The sequence below is a fragment of the Lepisma saccharinum genome, chromosome 20 (assembly GCF_977018435.1).
Source record: "Lepisma saccharinum chromosome 20, izLepSacc3.1, whole genome shotgun sequence".
Taxonomy (NCBI): domain Eukaryota; kingdom Metazoa; phylum Arthropoda; class Insecta; order Zygentoma; family Lepismatidae; genus Lepisma; species Lepisma saccharinum.
Genome location: NC_139248.1, coordinates 9,552,778 through 9,576,573, shown reverse-complemented (window position 1 = coordinate 9,576,573; position 23,796 = coordinate 9,552,778). Strand labels below are relative to the sequence as shown.

General features: G+C 35.5%; 1 protein-coding gene across 3 annotated transcripts in view; it reads left to right on the top strand.

The window, feature by feature from the left end:
- Cad88C (cadherin 88C) overlaps positions 1-23,796 on the top strand; it is a 219,329-nt gene that overhangs the window by 158,000 nt on the left and 37,533 nt on the right. For all 3 annotated transcript variants that reach the window (XM_083142091.1, XM_083142092.1, XM_083142090.1), the window contains 12 exons: positions 2,317-2,455; positions 3,039-3,166; positions 5,145-5,272; positions 7,825-7,950; positions 10,013-10,161; positions 11,334-11,644; positions 13,156-13,744; positions 18,245-18,409; positions 19,369-19,611; positions 20,211-20,299; positions 22,425-22,582; positions 23,220-23,401. In XM_083142091.1, coding sequence (XP_082998217.1) covers positions 2,317-2,455; positions 3,039-3,166; positions 5,145-5,272; positions 7,825-7,950; positions 10,013-10,161; positions 11,334-11,644; positions 13,156-13,744; positions 18,245-18,409; positions 19,369-19,611; positions 20,211-20,299; positions 22,425-22,582; positions 23,220-23,401 — 2,407 coding nt within the window. The remainder of the gene's footprint in view (positions 1-2,316; positions 2,456-3,038; positions 3,167-5,144; positions 5,273-7,824; positions 7,951-10,012; positions 10,162-11,333; positions 11,645-13,155; positions 13,745-18,244; positions 18,410-19,368; positions 19,612-20,210; positions 20,300-22,424; positions 22,583-23,219; positions 23,402-23,796) is intronic.

Here is a 23,796-nt window from a genome sequence, read left to right as displayed (position 1 = left end):
AATTTGTTTGCAGTGAAGAGTGAAAATTTAGACAGCTCACAACTTTAAGGATAAATCCACAGAACATGAAGAGCAGCTATTACATTTGCTCATCTTGTTTATGAGCTGAGTCTAAGTAGCTGCAAGTATTTAGAAGATTATCTAGACTTTGTAAGTTCTTTCATGCGGCAGCTTCCTTATCTGTACCTTCACTGTCCCTGTTGCGACCTCCCGTTTAGACAGAGATCCGTGACTGTCATCATGCAAATTCCTTTAGCATCTGCATCAAAGGTCAACTGCTCCCAAGTTTTTGGAACGAAGGGGAGTTGCATTGCTTTGGCCGGGGGTGATATGTACTGTTGATACTGTGATTGAATATTGTGCATTTTTTTGTGTGATATAAATATCTGTATCATATAAAGTACTATGGAGCATTTATGGGATGATTTCAGTATAAAAGATTTAGAGAAATGTAGTATTTGTATGATATTTATAATATTTTTATAACTTAATGCCCCCCCCCCCCCATATACATAATTTACCTCATTTAATACTGTTAAGTTTTTTAAAAAATGGACTTGGTTTACAAAGCTCCCCCCAGATAACCTGTGAGCCCCCTGGAGATCAATTCTAGCTACGGGCCTGCCTGGGAGTAATCATGGTATTAGAATAATGAAGCATTTGCCCTTCTTTAGTCATCATTTTGTTTTCTCTTGAATGTTGCTTCAGTTATTTCTGAAATAGTTTACCTAATCCTTTAGTGATGCAATCACATTATTGATATGGGTTACATATAGGGCTGAGCCTATACCACTTTGAACCAATACCCGTACCGATTCCCATCAGTACCGATGCTTGAAAATTGTAATAATTAAAAATTCTTCAAAATATTCATAAATATTAGTTGGTGAGTGTTCCACTCCAATAAGCATCAATTTTTGTAATCACAAAATAAAGTTTTTTTTGACATAAAGCTTTGGTAAAAGATCAATCGAAACTTCGATTTTGCATAACTTCTACGATAATTAGACTCCATGAAAGTGTTGAATTGCATTTTTGTGGATCCCGCAACCAATCAAAATGCTGGGAAAGTATCAGGCAGTATAGTTGAAAAAACTAACTGATACCACTGTTATTACTTGATACTGATGCATTAATATCAGCTTTGCCCTAGTTACACACACGTTTGTTACATGATGTTCAGTTGCAAACATTAGTGTGAATGATCTGCACAAATGGCATGAAACACTTAGTGATTTTAGAAAATTTATTATGTATATGATTTTTTAATAAAGTCATGAAGACGTCTGAAAAACTTCCTTAAAACATCAAGTGTTAACATTTAATCCCCACAAAATGTAGTTTTAAAAATCATGTAAAAGTCTTTTCACCGAACTTTCCATACTCACACTACCATCCCTGTATATATTAGAATGCCTCTTATTTGTAAAGCACAACATCAAAAACTTCAATAAAAATAATAACATACATAATCATAACACAAGAACAAAGACAAATATACACATAGGCAACCATAGATTAAACCTATACAAAAGGAGTGCCAAAAACACAGGAATACAACTATACAATAAACTTCCATATGAAATAAAGGAGGAAGAAATCTTAAGATATTCAAAAATAAGATAAAAAAATATGTCTTGGAATCATCACCCTACAACATAGAAGAATTTCTGCAGCGTATCTAAAACTACCTACTCTGTCTCATCCATGTACATAATCAATTTGATACAATATATATATATATCAACATGTATGAATCTTTAATATTATTACGCTGTATGCACCACATATATGTAATCTAGTGGATGCAATATATATTTGTAACTCAATTATGCTGATCTACATTCCAAATATGTTATCAAGGGTATGTAATATTTGTAAGTATAATTGCTATATGTCATGTATGTAATCAAACCGATGTAATAATATATACTTGTAACTTTAAATATGCTGCATCCCATATACATATGTAATCAAGTGGATGTATTTATACTATAATCATGCTAATGTTATATGTAACAAATGATGTGTTCTATTCTACTGCAGATAGAAATATCAACAATGTAGTCAACAGAACGAGGATAAATTACTGTTACTACCATTACATGCAGTCAATGCAATGCAAGGTTAATAAGAAAATCAACTTTTGTCGTTCAGTATTGGCCCAGAATTTATGCATTTTACACTATTCTTAGGATGCCTGGACTGCACAGTGAGCTATTCCAGAATTTTACATGCTCTGTATAGTCTGGAATTGTAATGCCTGCCAAGTTATAAAACATAAATATTGATCAACTTGTCGCTTTTCTCTTACAGGGGAACAATGGAACCTTCCAGATGTTCATAGAGGGGGATGGTGGTGTGTTTGAGGTCACCCCACCAGAGGGGATTAACGAGGCTTCATTTTTGATTCGAGTAAAGGATCCTACAAAGCTGGACTTTGAAAAAATTACAGGTAAATTTGCTCTTTTGTGGTTATTAGAATTATGGCGCTGTATATGTAATCTCAAATATGCTGATTTGAGAATTACTTGAACAACAAATGATGCACAAGAAAATTTGATTGATAATTTTTTATGTTTTTCCAATTAAAAGTAATTTTTAACTAGGTACTTATCATAATTCATACATTTTTTATGGATGTGCCAATATGAATTTTTACCAATGCTGATTACGTACCAATAGTGTTCAGGTTCTATGTAGAAATTTAAAATTTTGCAAATAACTTTAATATTGCATGTGAATATGATGGATGTATTTTACTTGAAAAAGGAAACTTTATGCAGTGGAACTCCAAATGTAAGTCCCTAGATTTTACATTTTTCCCACATGAATTTTTTCCACTCTGATCCCCTGAAAAATGTAAAATCGATGTTACAAAACCAAAGTACATATAATTTGTGTTTATGGTGATACTAGGAATGAACTAATATGATTTTTTTGTCAGTACAAATAAAGTATCAATGTAAATCTTACGATAGCAATACCAATAACAAATATCCTACCGATTTTATATGAAATGACAAATTTTTTTGCAGTGATGAATTTTACATTAGTTGCCAAAGAAACTGTGCCAAAAAATCCAAAATACAGTACTGTGCCTGTAACCTTACATATTAGAGATATGAATGACAACTTTCCAGAATTCATGGAGTCTTATTACGAGGTGAGTCAGAAGCATTTAATTCTTGTTTTCATGTATGTATTGCTTTCATTATAGAGTTTCTTTCAATTGTTTCAAGCAAGTTAACATCACCTTTCATGATGTAATATTTCAGATTAACATGCACCCACTTCAGCATTTATAGTTTTAATTGTTTAATGTTTAACAAGGCAATTGACATTATTAGCTCTTTTGTTAAAATGTTGGAATTGTTTGAAATCACCATGGAAATAGTTTGTAAGCCTGTATATATTGCTTAAATATATTACCAATGCATATCTCGAATATATATATTCATTCATTCATTCATTGTTTTCTGCCTAATTGGCAGGTTTTTCACTGCAATCTCCAGCTTTCCCTGTTCTCTGCCTTACGCTTCGTAATAGCATACGACCCAGTTAATTTAATATCATCCATAAGCTGATATCTCTTTCTTCCATGGACTTTTCTTCCTTCAACCATTCCCTCCAAGGCATCTCTTAGCAGGCAGTTTCTTCTTAGTGTCCTAACCAGTTTCTTTTCCTCTTCTTGATGGTCTCCAGTATAGATCTTTTTTCACCAACTCTTTTTAGTACGGCTTCGTTTCTTACCTTGTCTGTCCATTTTACACGCTCCATTTTTCGCCATGTCCACATTTCAAAAGCTTCGAGTCGTTTCTCTTCATTTCTTCTCAACGTCCAGGTTTCTGCACCATATAGTGCTACACTCCACACAAAACATTTCACTAATCTCTTCCTTAGACCTATGTCCATGGGTCCACAAAAAACATTTTTTCTTCTGTTAAAAGCTTCTTTTGCTATTGCGATTCTCATTTTCACTTCTTGGTTGCAGCTCATGTCACTGCTTATAGTGCATCCGAGGTACTTGAAGCTATCCACTTGCTGGATTCTTTCACTGTTTGCTCTCACATTAATATTCCTTGGTTTCCGTCCTATAACCATTGCCTTTGTCTTCTTTACATTAATCTTCATTCCATACTGCTCACATCTGCTGTTTAACTCTTCTAACATACTATTTATGGTTATTTCATCCTCAGCGAATAATGCCATGTCATCAGCAAATCTTATGCAGTTTATTCTTCTTCCTCCCAATTTGACACCTCCGCAAATATATATAAAAAGTGAAAGAGGAGAGAGGAAACACTCACCGGACGCAGAAAAACTTCAAATTTTCGTGACGGTATGTCACATCTTCAGGAGTAGAGAAACGACGTAGAACTTTTGTGAGAAGAACGAAGAGTTAGCATGACCTGCAGTGTTGCCAGGTCCCGAAAAAAGTGTTGACAGTGCCACAAAAAATATAGGTGGTTCTTTCGCCAGGCTTGTCGAAAACTGTGAATGGTGAGGGTGAGGATAGGGGATGAGGTGCATTACTGGGTCACCTTGTTCAGGCCTGTGGGTCTGGTTGCATTCATGATCGATATGTAGGCCCTCTCCCATCTTCTACGTATTGAGGTGTTGGTGGATTGGGGCAAGGAGAGGACGATCGCTACCTGGAAGCAGTCATTAAAAGGAATATTGTGGTGATTGGTGTGAATGGCAACAGCAAAGTCCAGGTTTTGAGTGGAGGAGCGGTGGTTGTTGATCTGGAGGTTCAGGGCTGTGGATGTTCCCAAAGGCAGAAGCTCCCACAGATGTTGCAGGTGAGGATATAAATTAGGTTAGGGCTGTAGCAGGTTCCTTTGGTGTAGAGGGTGAATTTGCCAGTGGCAGTGTGGATCTGGAGGGTGTGGGAAGTGACAAATATGGGGCAGGTTTTGCACCTTGGGTGGTTGCATTTGTGGGTGGGTGCGAGTTGATTGTGTGTAGGTGGATTGTGGTGGACCAGGATGTTTTGGAGATTGGCAGGGCGTTTGAAATCCACAGACACACATTTGTAGCAGTGAAATATTGAGAATATAGAAAAATTATACCACAGAAGGAACACTTGTTTTAAAAACTGTTCACCAAGAATTATTATAGTGTGTTATTATTTGTTTCAGGCAACTGTCCCAGAAAACTCTGGAATTGGAACTACTGTCGCTTGGATTCAAGCTCTGGATGAAGACTCGGGAATTTATGGGACGAAAGGAATACGTTACACCAATGTTGGAGGAAGTGTGGCAGACTTGTAAGTAATAAGTAACAATTGCTGTTACAGCCACCCAGTGCCGGATCTACAAATATTGGGCCCCCCCTCAAAATATTACCAAAGGTCCCCCTCTACCTACCATACCTTCACACACAGATTATATATATATATATACACGTATTGTGCGTGTGTAATTCTTGATCTCATGTTGACAAAGTCACATATGAGGGCTTAGAGGGTGATTGCCTATAAAAAGTAAAGGAGTTAGGTTGGGTACAATTGGTCATTATAGATACAACAGGTTAGGCTGTTCCAAGTGGACGTCCGTCATATTGAGTTCAACTCAATTCTTTTTAAATGGGAAGGGGTGATGTGCATTTCTTCAGAGATGGGGGGAGGTCAAAGCTAAGTAAAGCATAAATACTGATTTATTTCTGTTTGCGGGGGAGCAAAGGTTTTTTTTTTTTTCAAGCTGGGACCTAATGCACTTGAATTAACCTTTGAAAAATTGTAATTACAATAGCTTTGACAACAAAACATATATATCAGGTACATCGAACTTTATTAGCCGGACAAGAAATTTGCTGTAGTACTGTGATTATGTTATTATACAACATAATACTTTACATGTAACTTTTGACTGAGCATTCGATTATCATATTCGGTTTATAATACTTATTCCTACAATAGGAGTTTAATATCTTCACACATATTTACATAAAAAAAGGAAGGCCTAAGATAAAATTTTCATCCAGGTTTAATCGATTTTTGGCACCCAAACTGTCCATCCTGTCACCCCCGCCTCAACTTTCTACCCTGACCCCACTACTTTCCACCTTCAGCCAATAAATAACATGGCCTTGCTGTATATTTACGGTTTTAAAGATGATAAATAATAGCCTTGTATTTTCAATGCCTTAATGTCAAAGAACGCATATATTGTAGGTTGATATCAAAATAACAGTAGTCTCTTAAATTGCTACATGATTTTTCAATATACATTGGTCATTGAGAAGTAACTTCAATTATTTTGTCTCTACACAAATCCAACTCTTTATAAAACAAATATCCAAATTTATGTAATCAGAAATAAGGGTTTTGCTCTACTAAATCGGGACACCCTGGTCTGGTGCCGTTGAGGTGCTGGTGCCCCGGTTAAAGGCCCCCCCCCCCCCACATGCACACACACTTATTGTTTTGAACGTTGGTTAAGCATTGGTATAAATATGTAACACTGCAACTTTCAGCCAAATCAATACAGTATGAAGTAGCACACACATGTTTACAGGGACATGTAAAAAAAATATTAATCCTGATTATATAAAGCAGTGGCATATTGAAAATATTTTCAATATGCGAAAGTTATGTATTATGTTGAAAGTTATACACTGGGTCCCTTATAGGTGCAGAAGGGAGGGGTGAGAACAGGCATGGCCCCTCCGGTTTCGGCACCCGTGGTGATGTGATATATAGTATATATATAACTGGTTTCTCACCCCTGGAAAATGATACATGTGTTACAATCATGCAGCCATAACTTTTTCCGTATTAAAGATAGGTTGAAGAAACTTCACGACTTCATTTCTCATGAAATTTTAGCCTGACTGCCATGCAGGAGACCCTAGGTGGGTTATCTAAGGTCAGAATAAGGACACATAAAGCAGCTCCATGGCCCACCCTACCTCAAATTAAATGGTACCTAGTGGGGAGTAAAGGCAGGCGGAGCATGCCACTGATCGCATCACCTCCAATATGTCAGACATCGGAAATTTGTTGGGCCCTATTCCCACATACCCTAAATGTGCCTGCATGGCTATATGCACAGGGAACTTTACCTGTATATATTGTATTCGTTTCTGCACCCCCGAGGAACTAGGTTTATTTTTTACATACGCGAACCCTATACTATGTCAATGGCTGAGGGCCCCCTAAAGGCTTATTTGTCTCCGGGCCATTTTGCAGATTGTAGATCCGGCACTGCAGTCACCAATAGGTTGCTCCCATGGGTGTATGACTGATGTGATTGTGAATCTGAAAAACTGAATTTGTTTTTGAAAAATTATGAAGTTTCTAATCCTTTTAAAAAAATGCACATTGTTTTTTTTTTAAAAAAAAATCATGTATTTTTGTGATATCAATATACTTTGAAGCAAGTAAAGAGCCATGATGGTCTAGTCGGTAATCTGACTGCCACACGGAAGACCTGGGATCGATTCCTAAGGATTGGTGATCTAAGGTTGGATTTTTTCCGGCCTTGTCCAATCATAAAGTGACTATAGAGCTCACTCAGCCTCAAAAGATGGAGTGTGGTGCTGATCACATCACTTCCAAAATGGCCAAGCTTGTGAATGTGTGAGGCCCTTCCCCCACATCCCCTAAATGTGCCTTCATGACATGGTGCTATATGCTTTACCTTTACCTTGATGCAAATAAAATTAACTTTCATATATTATAGTGTTTTTTAAAACTGTTTTGAATTCCAAAATGTCTTGTAAACAAATTGTTGCACCTGTTGCTCAATGTTTGTGGTGCTTGTAATCTCAATGTTAGTTTTTTTAGAATAACTAATGCATTTTTCTTTCCATGGACAGGCTTTATCTGCACCCAGAAACTGGAGTTATAACAATCAAGTCGGATGGATACACTTTTGATAGGGAAGTTTTATCGAGGCATTATTTGACAGTCGAAGCAAGGGATAATTTAGGTCAGGGCAACAGGTATGTAGTGTACGGTATTTTATATGTCGGAGGATAATTGCTTTTTACTCTTATGCTGATTGACATTTTGGATTGGGGAAGGGACATCATTATTTACTCTAGTGTTAATTGACAAATTATCATTGTTTTGGATGTCTTGGGCAGGGGATAACACCCTACGCCCACGTTTACCCATGTGGTGATGAGAATCATAATTCAATGTTCTGTGTAGTATATTTCAATATTATTATTTTGAATTGGCACATTTGTTCGGTAAGGTCACAGTGTATCGGCAGGGTGTCCAACTGCCACTGGGAGACCCAGGTTCGATTCCCAGGGTGAGTGATTTCAGGTGGAATTTTTTTCACCAATATCCCTGCATGGAGTATCTCTGGAGTTCACCCAGCCTCTATAAATGGCTATCTCTGGGACAACCTTGTGGAGTAAAGTTGGCCAGAGTGTGGTGCTGATCACATCACCCTCACAAGTGGCCAATATGGTGTATTTGAATTTTGAATTTGAATTTAAAATTTTGGGTGCGACAGCACTAAGGCTATTTTGCACCCGTCACATTATACGGGGTCCAGCCCCTTATCGTTACACATAACAACTCTAACGTTGCATAACTAAAATCATAAAATATTAAAATCTTCTGACTTTCGTTAAAAGCTGAGGCTGTAAACGAGCACTCAGCACAAATAAGGACAAAACACAGGACAACACAAACAAAATTATACTGGTCATGGGGCCAGTTGCCAGAGCCTCGTTAGTCTGCAGTCCCGGGTGTACTACGTGGAAGTGAGGTTGACTATTGGGTGTACTACGTGGAAGGAGCACCCCTTACACCCCTCAATATGGTGTATGAGTGGGAACCTACCTCCACATTAAGAGCATGTATTCCCTTTCCGAAGGGAAAAGACTTATTTCTTCATGGTATGTTGTTATGCAGGAGATACTTGTATGTTTACACTTGTTTGGCACTGTCTAAAAATTTATTAACCCCTTTAACATTCAAAAGTTGACTAACTGTTTGGAACAAATGGGATTCTAGTATTGTTATTAGTAGAGGCACATATTTTTGGTAAATAAAAAAGCAAAATTTCAGTACAAAATCAGTCAATTTCGGGTTCAAAAGCTGTAAATAAAATGAAATTTTGATGTTATAGCAGTGAAAAATTGGATCAATAGCGGTATATGAAATTACATTTTGGTTTTAAAATTGTGAATATAATCCTAAATTTGATTTTAAAACTTCATATATTACACAAGACAAACATATACCTTCTAATAGCACATGTATGGAGTAACCAGAGTATTAAGTTTATTCCTGTATAAAGGGGTCGATCTTTTTATCTCAGATATTTACATCAGAATTAATCAATTTTCCATAAATTGCATAACTCGCAGGATAATTCAAATTTTAGAAAGTGTTGCGTCGATAAATAAACTCTAAATTTCGTGTTTCAGAGTCTATTTCTCATTTTGCTAATATTTCGTGACAAAACAGGGTAGGAAAATCACCTCTCACCTTTCAGAAACATGAAAAATTAATATTACAATGTGTTATTTCACATTTTGTGTTGTCGACAAAAACTAAATATGCATGCGTCTATTTATTAGTAGGGTTTTCCTATCATATTGCATATGCAAATGCATACTTCTTGCATATTTTAGAGCCATCGACCACTACTAAAATTGTATTTTACACCTGTGTCTGAGAACAAAACTATTCTTAACCAAATATTGAAAGAGTTTCAACATTAAACATTTGAGATATCATGTAATCAAGTGCAATCATGATCTGTAAGGAGTGTAATTTTTCTTTAATTTATAAAACTGCAGTGTAAAGTAAACAAGAGTGTGTGGAAGAATTCAGAACTGCAACTTGTACATTTATTACATGCTAATTTGTATGTCCTGAAAAAGAACAAATATCTGCTTACATGTAGGAGTTTTGCAGTAACTGAAAGAAAAACATTTAAAAAAAACTTAATGTATTTTTCTAAAATTCAAATTTATGTGCATATTTTGCACCTTTTTAGTTCATAATTACAGCAAGTTACGAAGAAGCTTTGTGTTACAGGAACACTGTGCAGCTCACAGTCAATGTGGAAGACGTGAATGATAACCCTCCGGTATTCTTGCAAAATAAGTACGAAACCAGATTAATTGAAAATCATGCAGATTTTGAATCACCTTTGATTGTGGATGCTCACGATATGGATCTCAATGGTAAGTTCAGTTTGAAATGTACTAGATTAACTGATGGAAGCCAATTTGCTTCGATATTCAGTTACAATTTAGAATATTCAGTGTACTGAATACCATTATTTTTTTCGTAGACTTAATCACAAGTTAAAATATTATCTTAATATCTTTACTTGAAAATTTATATTATTTTACTTAACAGCAGTGATATCATATCACAAAAAAAAGAAAATATCAATTAATGCATATATATATTTAACCTAGTTGCAAGTATGGATTGGCATGATTCAAGTAGAAAATTCAAAGATTCAAAATTTTGGTAGTGAATCAACTAATCCAAATTTGGATAGTGAAACCAAAATTTGAGATTCAGGTAGTGAGTCCTATATTTGAGATTTGGGTAGTGAATTTTAGATTTCAGATTCAGGTAGCAAATCATAGATTTAAAATTCAGGTAGCAAATCATAGATTTTCGGTTTGGTTAGTGAATTCTAGATTTGAGATTTGGGTAGTGAATTCTAGATTTGAGATTTGGGTAGTGAATTTTATATTTGGGTAGTGAATTTTATATTTGGGTAGTGAATCCTAGATTTGAGATTCAGGTAGATTTGAGATTCAGGTAGCGAATCCTAGATTTGAGATTCAGGTAGCGAATCCTAGATTTGAGATTCAGGTAGCAAATCCTAGATTTGAGATTCAGGTAGCAAATCCTAGATTTGAGATTCAGGTAGCAAATCCTAGATTTGAGATTCAGGTAGCAAATCCTAGATTTGAGATTCAGGTAGCAAATCCTAGATTTGAGATTCAGGTATCAAATCCTAGATTTGAGATTCAGGTAGCAAATCCTAGATTTGAGATTCAGGTAGCAAATCCTAGATTTGAGGTTTTGGTAGTGATCAAATACTTTAATTGAAATTTGGACGATGAATCCAAGATTTTAGATACAGCTAGTGAATCCAAGATTTCAATTTTGATTCCAAAATTTTAGAATTGGGTGTCAAGCACAAGATTAGAGATTGTGTAGTGAATTCAAAAGCCAAAGTTTTGGTATCAAATTCAGTATTCAAAATCTAGGTAGTGAATCCTAAATTTTGATTTTACATTTGATCACCTATCCATAATTCCACCACTCATATTTGAACCATTCTATGAATAGTCAGTGTAAGTAAAGCTATTGTACACACTATTGATTGCAGGCACCAGAAATAGCCAAATCAGATACAGCATAGTGGACGGAGATCCTCAGGGAAATTTCTCCATCGACCCCGAAAGGGGAGTCATCCACCCAACCAGTCATGTCGACTTTGAGCTCCTGACCGGCAGGGGTGGCGTAAAGACCATTAACTTGTTGGTGAGAGCCCAGGACCTCGGAAGTCCAATGCTCTATTCTGAAGTACCTGTTGTGATCTACATACAAGATATCAATGACCACGCTCCAGAGTTTGAGAAGAACCATTACAAACGATCGATTCCAGAAGATATGGCTGGCGGAAGTTCAGTTATAGAGGTAAAGATATATTTTCTCTAGTGGTAACCCATCTCTGTTCATTTTCACAGAATCTTCTACTTTTGTGTTGTCAATTGTGTATAGTGAAACCCCGATTTTAGATTTTGCATCATTTTAATATTTTTCACACTGGTTAATCTAAATTTATTTAAAATAATCGTTCACTTTTGTGTTGTTAGATGTGTCTTCAAAGGTGAAATATTTTAATCAATATCACACTTTAATGTTTCACAGTCATGATGTTGATTGGTGCTTCGAAGTCGGAGGTTTCAGGTTTGAATTAAAAATAAAGCATTCTTTTAGATGTTCTTTCATGTATTTTTTCTGATTTTCACACATTCTCATGGTTTCAATTAAGTTTACATCATGAGACCCCTTGATTACAAGGCATTGATGTTACATGATGCATGTACTATATATTGTTGTAATCCCCCTTTTACCAGGGATCTGAGGTCACAGGGATGCTTCAATAACACAATTAGGTAGATCTTAAATATACTTGTGGTTTGAACCTGCTCCGACTAAGAAAAAGGAGATATGGATGATTGAAATTAGGTTATTCACGCTTGTTCATACCTGGTAGATGAATGATGTTCTTGTCCGGATGCTTCTTGCTGACCGTATTGTGACTGATGCCAAGGTTCGATATCGTGACCCTTGGCTCACTATTCCGAGCAATCCTGCATGAATGGCTGCAAGGCTTATGCAGCCGTAAACTTCATACAACGATGTTGTAGTCAGTTTCTTGTAAATTGTATGAGTAAAATAAGAGAAATGAGAGCGAGCTCTGGAGCGAGCTTGCTTTTCTAATCTTTTGCCTCAAATGGTTATTACAGCTTTCGAACATGCTGGATTACATTAGATCCACATATTTACCTCTCAGTCAAAGCTCTGAGGAAATAACGATGCGTGCACATTCTTGAGATTGCTCGGCGGTCGGACAATTCCAGTGAATGAACAAGCATAAAATAATCTCTTGATGAGGTTTTCTCGTACTTTTAATCACCATATCTCTACAATATATATGTTTATCCTTGTTTTTAATATTGTGAATAAAATGTACAATTTATGTAAACTTCTTTATCACATATGTGCAGCATGTAAAATTTTTGTTCTTATACTGTAATAGCCTGTATACCATAGCTTTTATTATATTTTCATATATCTGACGAAATCCATACCCACGCAAAATGGGTCAACGGATGAGTAAAGATTATGATTATGACCACTATGCCACTGGTGGAAGAACCCTAATTTTGAACAATGGTGTATGAAGAAAGCCATTTCAAATTTTCCATAGGGAAGATAATCAGAAGGCTTCGACAGTGCCCAATAGGTGACATGGCTTTAATCCACTGTCCTTGCATTTTGTTTACCTCCAAATGTTTTCACATGAATCATTATGAAAGAGTTGAATTCAGTAGGAGCTATAACATTTTTGTTAGTAATGAAACCAATCGAACAATTTAAGTTGTAACTAATTGTGGTTTTCTTTAAAATTCTATTTCTAGGTGAAAGCCTGGGACAAGGATGGTTCTGCACCAAATAATGTGGTGGTGTACAGAATACAAAGAGGAGCTGAGGATAAGTTTGTGATAGATGCCGACACTGGCTTGATAACGGTGGCATATGGTGCAAATTTAGATCCCGATAGGACAGACCCAAAGACTACAGTATACTCTTTAAAAGTTGTAGCTTTAGACGGTGGCATTGGAGTCGAGCAATTGCAAGCGATGGTGTATGTAAATATTTCCATCGTAGACGTAAACAACAAACCTCCTGTTTTTATTGAACCGGGAACGATTAAAGTGAAAGAAAATATTCAAGTGGGTCAATACGTGTATAGGGTAAGGGCCACAGACTTGGATGCCAAACCAGTATTAAGGTACTACATAGATCACCAAAACTCGGAGGCCAGAAGCGAAGAAGGGACGATTATAAGGAGCACAGACTACAATTATTCTGCAGCCTTTGATTTGAATACCGTGGATGGCCTCTTACGTGTTGTGAAACTTCTGGATAGGGAACGAGTGGAAACGATAAAGTTGACGCTTCGAGTTGAAGATTTGGGAGCCGCAAAAGGAAGTCAGTCTGCTACAGGTTTGTTTAAACTCAAATAGTAAAGTAGCATAAGAATAAAGAGTAGTGTGCTGGCCCCTGGTGGAGTGGTTAGTGCATCACGATATGATGGCATAGGTCCCAGGTTCGAATCCTGGCGTGGGCATGGATGTTTATGTGTGTCCATTCATCATATCATCACTCATCCCCCCATATTTGCAAATTGGCCAAAAGTGGCACAAAAAGCGAAGTAAAATAAAGCAAATCAATCAATCAAGAGTAGAGTATGTGGTATATACACAGGGTGTTCCAAAAAGTTCCATATTGTAGGGAAAATGCAAGATCTACTCTGGGTGTGAAATCATTGACAACTAGTGGAGGAGAAAGAGTGTGAGTGAGTGAGTGTGTGTGTGTGGGTGTGGGAGAGTGTGAGAGCGAGGTTGCAAAACTCACTCACAAACACGTAGACACAAACATTAAGCTTTATTCTTTGTGTTTGTTTTTTCGATATTATCCTTAGTAAAGTATTATTTCAAGCCCAAATTAATTGCTTATATTTGCTGTTACAACAAAAACTCCTTCCTCCCCTTAGAAATTTTTGGTTGGAGCAAATTCCCCCCTGTCCCCCCTAGGATTTTGCACACTGCATCTGCTCAAGATGCACCTGCATTCTCCTAATGGTCTACTACTAATGACATGCAATCATCCAATTTCCACAAATTCTGTCATTTCCCTATGATGCAGACTTTTCTGACACACTGCACACTTGACTTCAAAATTTTCAAGGTCTGCAACAACACAAATAGTTGCGAGGTGCTTTTTACATTCCCAGTGCTCCATAACAGTGAGAGTATGTTACAGAATTACTGTTAAGGGCAATATTAGATTGAGAGATTTCATGTTATAATTTTTTCAATTGTTCTAATATCAATATTTACACATTGCATTACTTTAAAACTGGTCAGCACGTTGGAATATAATTATTAGGTTGCAACAATTACATATCAATATTCCAGATTTTTGCTCGAATCTTCTTACATTCACTTATTAAAGAGTTTTTAGATCTGTTACCAATTAATCAAAATAACTATTTTTTTTAACCATACAAGAATAAATATATAGAATTTTTCATAATTACGAAGATATTTAGACACCCCAAAAGTGGTAAATTAATATTTTCTGTTAACTGTTATATTGGTATTATTACTGTCTCGGCTATAATAATATGTAGTATACATTAATAAGTGTGCAAATGAACTGTAAATTTTAGTTTGAATGGTACAGTAGGATGTCATTGTATTGCTCCAGTAATGCTTCATGTTAAGTATTTTTGTCTTTAATATTGTGATTAGAAGTTGGACATTGACAATAATGTTGGGAGTATGGTTACCAGATGCCAGTGATCAGAAGTAGCGTCGCTACTGTAGCTAGCTACAAAATTTGTAGCGACGCTACATTTTGAAAATTGTAGTTGTAGCGGTAGCGAAGCTACAAAATGTATGTAGTTGTAGCGAAAATTTCGCTACAGCTACATTTTTTCTCAGCATTTTGAGGTGAATTTAATGTGGCAACAGCGTCAGAAAAAATCGACAAATACCCTTAATTTTGAAGGAGGTTCATTAAGACAGTCTATTACATGAAGACACAGATTATGTAGATTGTAGATTATAGATATCTGCATAATTTATTTAATTAGTATCAATAATTCAGATATCCACATAACTAACTGACATATGTGAATATATTCCAGCTAACAGCTTCGCTTTTTTAGCTGCATCGCTATTTTGGAGAGAAACATGCCTCTTTTGCTGCACTGCTGGAAAAAGTGCCTCATTTGCTTCACCCCTGGAACAAATCCTGTGGATATCCATGGTGTAAGAAACACCAAAAATGTCATTAATTGCTGTGTAAAACACAACTTGCAGTGCAAAAATGAGCGATGGATTTTCCACTGCACTGACAAAGGAATAGTGCCAGCAATAAATATCTCAGTACGTTAACAGCATTGATCATCGTCAGTATATAGAATCTCACCAGGAAGAAATTATTGTTACAAGAATGATATACAGTTTCTGGAATTATAATTATTTTTGCGATAACTTTACGTTTAGAACACTCAGGTTTACACGACAGTTTCCGAAATATATTTTATCATATTGCAAAAAGTATACATTGTTTTCAAATTTATGTATTTTTCCTACTTTTGCGTCACTTTTGCTAATCATGACATTCTCATCATCATCATCCTTTGCCGTTTCCTGCCTCTGGCTGGGTAGGCTTAGAAGTCAAGCCTCTCCATTTTTCCTGGTCTTCCACCACTCCTCTCTTTGCACGGGGTTCCAATCTTGTCCTCTTCTCCTAACACTCTCCACTATCTGCTTTTTTCACCAACATCTTGGTCCCCCCGTTGGCCATATTCCCACTCCTCTTGCATTATAAGCTCTTACTGGTAGTCTTTCTGCATCCATCCTCTTCATGTGTCCGAAACATCTCATCTGTACCTGATCTATTCTGTCCTGAAGCTTCACCCCAACCACTGTCACTGTCTGTCGGATCTCCTCATTCCTTATTCTATCCCTTCCTCCACTGCCTGCATCTTCTTTTTGTTTCTCTATTACATTGTCCAAGTCTCTGCTCCATACGTAATTACTGGCACATAGTATGTGTTATATATTACCTTCTTGCATTTCATAGGTACACCCCTGTTCCATATTAATCTTCGAACGCTTTGGTATAGTTCACCACCCATTTGTCTTTTTCTGTTTACCTCCTCATCTATTCTTCCACTTCTCTCAATCATGACAATGATGATGAATGGTTTATTTAATTATTCTCTTATCTAGTCTCTTTCTGCCACTTTCGGCTAATTGTAAGTACGAGGAAGAATGTTGAATGGGAATGGAGGAGCAGGAGGATCCCATCCTCCCAACTTGGCATCTTTTCTAGTTTTTGTTTTGAGTCCACTTTATGCATAGATAAGCTGATCGAGACTGGATCCGAACCACTATGTGCCTCCGCTGGGTATCGAACCTGGGGCCCTTTTGTAATCAAAGGGCTCTAGTTACTTTTCATTAAAAATGCTGCCTTCCTATCAGTCTATAAAAAATGAAATATTTTTTCTCAAGAAAAATATGTTGATGTGAACATGAATACATAATCCTTCCAAATTTTATTTGTGTATAGTTGTAATCATTAATTTGGGTAACACCCTAATTGCAATATTCATATATCAAATTTGGATTGATATGCCACTTGCATAGGTATGTTATTCTCAAAAACTATAGTAAAAATAAGTAACTGAAATAACAATGCTATCAAAATTATTGAATGATGGGAACCATATTAATAAATAACAGAATTTATTTACCAGTAGTAGAAGATTTTTAATACCCATATGGTTGTTTTTAATTTTTTATGCAGAAGTAGCGCAAAAGTAGCGAAGTAGCGAGTAGCGCACATGAGTAGCGTAGCGAGCTACTTTTTGGAAAATGTAGCTGTAGCTGTAGCGAAGCTACATTTTGGAAGAGTAGCTGTAGCTGTAGCGAAGCTACTTTTAAAATGTAGCGTTCTGATCACTGCCAGATGCCCGCTTTTTCCCAGACATGTTCTACATTTTAGCCTTATGTCCGGCGTCCAGGAGGAATTTGAAAAATATCATAAATGTCCTACATTTTGAGCGTCACGTAATATTAATTTGGAAAATACGTGTTTCAGTTGAACAGAGAGAAATCATGCAAGTTTCAAGTCTATGGACTTCACTCCCAAACTCAATAGTGAAATTTATTTTGATTCAGGCATTGCCCAAAAAGAAAATAAAAGTTTCTGCTACAACAAAACGGAAGCAATTAATGAAGAAAGTTTTGGGGCCACATTCTGATGATGTCACTGTTCACTGCCTGAGTGAAATTTCTTGCCTTGGGGTTTATACTGATAGAACAAGGTATTTCCTATTCTTAAAGCAGGGTGTATAGAGAACAAAGCTACTGAACTAAAAACTACCCTCGATGAAACCTCTGGAACCATTTTAAGTTATGGTAATTGCTGAATATTTGTTTATCATTCCAGGTCATTATGACATTATGAGAGTGTACCTTTATTACCAGCAGCATAACAAAGTCATGAGAGAAATATATTTTGACTAAACCTGAAACTTGAATAAAAATTGGTTTCTCTGAGAAGTATCAGTTAAAACAAGTACCAAGAAGTGTATTGTGTAGAATTAATTACAATTTTGGAAATTTTACATTTAAGATTTCATTTTTTTTAAATCTGAAAACTGTAATTTTTAAATTACTTTCTAACATGTTCTGGAAATGTGTATTATTTATTGTGAATGTTTTGTGTCCTACATTTTGGGACATTATATCCTACATTTACCTTATAGCGATCTGGTAACCCTAGTTGGGAGCGATTTGTATTTTTTTTGCAAGGCAGTTGTTAAACAAGCCAGAGGTACGCCACAAATTCTCAAATTGTCAGTTTATGCCAGTTAATACATACCACAAAATTTACAAATCTTCAATACATCTTGTTTTATTTCAGCCATTTTAACCGTAATTGTTGAAGATGAAAATGACAACAATCCAAAATTTCGTCGTCCATTTTATCGCCGATCAATAACAGAAAATAGCAAAAATGGAATCACTATTATAAATGTAGTTGCTGATGATGCTGACAAAAATAGGACCATTTCTTATTCTTTAGAAGGTAAGTATTAAATTGGTTACATTTCTTTTATTTATACTGGTTTAAAAGATAAAATTATCACACATGAACAGTACATTTACATAAACTACTGTTTTTGAGTGATCATTTCAAACGCAATGAACATGTTATTAAAAGTAATATTTAGAATTTTTTTGAGTGTTTGTTATTCACATAGATATTTAAGCATAAGAAAATAAACCAAACCCCAAAAAATATGTAGCGCAGAACACTTCAAGGAAAGGTACATTTGGCATTTGTACCAGTTGTTTCTATGTCTTGTCATGAAAACAATTTTACCCTGAGTATCAATTGTTGTGGTGTGTATTTTTGACGGATGAGACAAATTAATCAGCACTTTTATCAGTATCAGATGATGTAGGCATATTGGTGTGTAAGTTAATCAGTAAAATTACCGATAATTTTACTAATCTATCTATATAAGTAGCCGGACATTTTGTTTCAAATTAAGTCATTTTATTATTATTTTAATGAATATAAGTGTGTATTTCATCTGGAATCATTAAGTAGTAGAATATGAAAAAGACATACTGGTTCCTGCTGTTTACTCTATTTTTTTATGGTTTAATACAGTATTTACTTTGCTTATTCTGTTTGAATACTAACTCACTGGGTTTATTACTGTTAATAACAATATAAATGTAAAAGCTTTGTGCTTTTTTGAAATTTGAAATGAAGGATATCAATTTCCGTTTGGGAGGGTCAATGGACTGGTTTGACCTATTTCCAAGATAAGAAGATATGTTAGCAGCTATTGTTGTGAAAGCCATTTTTTTTAAATAATAACTGTTGTTATGGTAACAGTGCTCCATTATAAACAGTTGCTATAGTAGCTTTCATTCATTTTCAAAATCCCCACCTTTATTGGTAAATTTTAAGTTTTCTGTAATGGAGCAACTTTTATTCAACTCTGATGTCTATGTTTTTGTCCTTCCTTACAGGACCTGATGAAATAGACGAGCTGATTCATCTGGATCCAGAAACTGGTGAAATTGTTGTCGCAAGTAAAATCGACCGTGAGCAATTCCCATGGCTTAATTTCACTGTACGAGCAACTGACTCCGGCATCCCCAATCGTTCGACACTAGCAGAGGTTTTCATCCAAGTTCTGGATGAAAATGACAATAACCCTTACTTCATTGGGGATGTGGTCAATATTACTGTCAGAGAGGATGCCCCTGTTGGTAAGTGTCAGTATTATGGCTTGAAACGTAATCCTCATAAACTCATTTTTAGTGCTAAGTAAGAGTGCCATTAATCAATCAAATAGATTTCATTTGTTCAGACCATTAAAGAAAGAAGTTGGCAATGAAACCATAGTTTCCGTTAATCTGCGAGTACTATCTTGTATTAATTGATGACATTATGTTACAGCATGGTAATGGCAATCATGCACATCTTCAGTTGTTTAATCAACCCCCAAAATAATATATGCCACAGATTCTCAATACAATTTCCAACACTTGTACACAGTAATCAAACACTATTCCATACACCATTGCTGTAATTGCAAGGATTTAACTATATGTTATATGAAAATAAGAAACAGTTTTAAACTTTCAATACAACTTTTATTAACCACTAACCATTAGCAACAAACCAGAAAATACTCAATATTAAATAATTGTATTTTAAAAATAAGTGTGTTGCAAAAGTTTAACTTTACATATTTATTGCAAAGCATTATTTCTAACGTGTATGATTTCATTGTTGCCAGTGTGTATTTTTTCTATCAGTTTGATATTTGAATATCATGTAGCAGTCATCATATAATTCATTTCAGGTACTGAAATTGCACTGATAGAGGCCAGAGATGCTGATTCTGGTGATTATGGAACAGTTACTTACCTCTTGGACAGAAGGTCATCACAGGTAAATAAATAATTCAATAACTCTTTGGCACCTAAATATGTTGAAGCCGGTAAAGGTTTTTCATTGGCTAGACATATAAGTTACTTTGAGGTTTCCAATATTGTATAACTTCATAATATTTTAAATTAAGTGCATATTTCAAAAGTCATGCAAGTTTAAATCAACTTATGGCTAGGGGCATGCATATTTCGTTTTTGACGAAAAAACTAAATGTGAAATAACACATTCTAATGTTAATTTTTTTTGTTTCTGAAAGGTGTGAGGTGCATTTTCCTACCCTGTTTTGTCACGAAATGATGCGAAATGAACTGCAAAATGCGAAATAGACTCTTAAACACGAAATTTACCGTTTATATACCGATGCGACACTTTTTGAAGTCTGAGGTATCCTGTGAGTTATGCAATTCACGGAAAATTGATTAATTATGCTGTAAATATTTGAGAAACAAAATTGATCCCTTTATACAGGAATAAACTTAATATTCTGGTAATGATTTAATGTGGTATTAGGAGGGATATGTTTATTTTGTGTAATAGTGCAGTTTTTAAATCAAATTTGGGATTATATTCACATTTTAAAAACCAAAATGTCATTTTATATACGGCTTTTTCACCGCTATAAAAGCAAAATTTCATTTTATTTACCGCTTTTGAACCTGAAATTGATTCTGTTTTTATACCGAAATTTTGCTTTTTTATTTACCAAAAATATGTGCCTCTACTTATGGCCATTGCCCATTCCTTAAGTCCTGAAGTGAAGATTGTGAAGTTCATTATGGCATTCCTTAAGTTGATTTTTGTGTGATGCTTGAAGTTCGTTCTCACATGGACTGCAAGTTTGGTTTGTTTATTCATTTGGTACTTGCAGACAATACACATGCATGATGGCTTTAAACTGCACTAGTTCAGAAAATATAATTCCTTCAGAGAACAGCATGAAGACAAGTGTTCTTCAAATGTGAATAACATGAGCATGAATGTCTGCAGCAGAGTTTGTTTCTGCTAGAAGGACATATCGACCATTGGACGTCTCCCTTGACTGGGAGATTTCAGTTTTCACATGGTGCCATTGGCCGTCTATTGTCTGACTGCATAATATTGTGATGCTCTGGCACGAGTCAATGGCGACCCTCACTGGACTGTCGTCTCAGTGGCTGCTGCATCTCCTGAAAGGAACCTGTTCAGATGAACATGCCCACTGCCACAATTTGTGTCTGAACAGGTGAACATTCCATGGCAATCTGATTGTGAGACTTCCATCTGCCTAAGCATGCGAGACTTCTGTGCATGTGCCTGCATTCCAACAAGGTTGCCAACTGATATTGGTAGATACAATATTCACTACTCTGTTTGATGAAATTGATGAAGGGACACTCACAAAGAACATCCATCCCCAGACCGGGATTCAAACCCGGGACCCCTGGCATCATAGCACACTGTGCTAACTTCTCTACCACAGAGGTCAGCATCCTAAGTTCAGTCGATAGAAATAGCCATGGATGATCTCAAAACACATGAGGAAATGAAAAAATAATCTACTGTAACTGCTGGATTCCTATTAGAAATGGGCCGATATGAAATTTTAGCCTATACTGATAAAGTAACAATATAAAATTTACCAATACCGATAACCGATATTGTACCGATCCGATATAAAATTAAAAATGGTCCTTGAAGAACCTGAATGGTTTGTTAACCTCCTTAATAAATGTGTGTTTCAAGGTGACTGCAGTGAAAAAGAAATTACATATTTAGACATTTACTTTTTTAGTAATTAGGGCATGGAGATTATCCATAAAAATTACAACAAAATGGCAGAATTTTGCACTAAATTATCAAATATTTATCGATATATTGGATTGGTAAAATAATCGGTAATTTTACTGATACACCGATATGCCTATATTAGCAGATACTGATAGAGTACCAATTAATCGATCCCATCCCTAATTTCCTATTAATCTCCAACCCAGACAAAAATATTTATTTTTGAAATGTTGTAAGTATGCACAATTTTTTTTTCAAAGAAGTTATTGCATATCAATAAATATAAATATTATGAGAAGGTAATTGAATATTCTGTGTTGTATATCATATTCAAACTAAGTGTTTGTTTTCCTATCAGGGAAGATTCCAAATAGATCCAGATACCGGCGTCTTGACAGTGAGTGATATATTGAATAGGGAAGAGAGAAGTTCGTATATGCTAATCATAGAAGCTTGGGACAACTACCATTTTGGCTATGCCAGCGGAGAGAGCAGGAATGCATTCAAGCAAATTGGGTATGTATGGGTGATGCGCATGCAAATATTTATGGCACCAAGTTAGAAAAAATAACATGATTTGAAAGTAAGAATTGTAGCTTTCCTGGAAACGTGATTTTAATAAGTTGAATTTTCATGCTTTTTTGGTTTTTATTTTTTAAAGTGCAAGCCAGAGAAACATTCAACAATACAAAATAATATACCATATGCATTGTTACCTGTTACCTGGATAGAACAGTTCTTTTCCTCATAGTTTTCTACTACATGTAGCTAGCAATTTAATCAGATTTCTTTCTAACATGTCAAGTTAATACAATCTTCGTCTAGATGCTCATGTACTTGCAAAGATATGAAGATTGCTGAATGAATGTTGAGATAGGCCTAAAGGAAACCGGCAAGGATAGAAAAGATTGGATTGATCTTGCCCTGTATAGGAACAGATGGAAGGCCTGTGTTGCTGCAGCCATAAACCTTCGGGCTTAAGAAGGCTAGAGAGTTAGTTAGTTAGAACAAATGTATGTTACATTCTGGTAAATTTATTTATGCTGAGATAAGATATGCTTCAGAAATTGTTAGTCACATTTTAACTAGAGCACATCACAGATAAACAAATATTTCATACAGTTTGAATGAATATCATTTGTTTTGTTTACAGGGTGAATATAGTGGACGTTAACGATGAGGCCCCTGTTTTTGAGCCAATTGAAGGCTGTATAACCATCACAGAATTTCATGAGCTTCGAGAAGTTGTGACTTTCATCAAAGCTAAGGATGGTGATGACCCTTATACTCCAAATGGCCGGATAGCATTTTCACTTGTTGCTGGAAATGACATGCGTAAGTAGAATTTGCAGCATTGTTTAAATATTAACAATAAAATTGAAAAAAAAAAAAATTGGCTGATAATTGTACTGGAAATCAAATTTATTGAATTTTTTTTTATGTTCTCATTACATCTGTTTTAGCATTTTTTAAATATAAAATCAGAATCATCTTAGAATATACAAAGTAAGCAGTATGTAATAACATAATTTGAAAACAAAATGTTTTTTTTATCTTCAAGCTTTTTATTTGCAACATTTTTGTATTTGGTTCATCTCCAAGTAACACAAATTTAATTTGTCCAATTTAAAGTACATTTTCTTCAGTATCAGATTCCATGAATCATTCTACAGAAATGACTTGAAGAATGGGTACAGGCCATACGCGTAGCTGCAGGGTGTGCCGGGTGT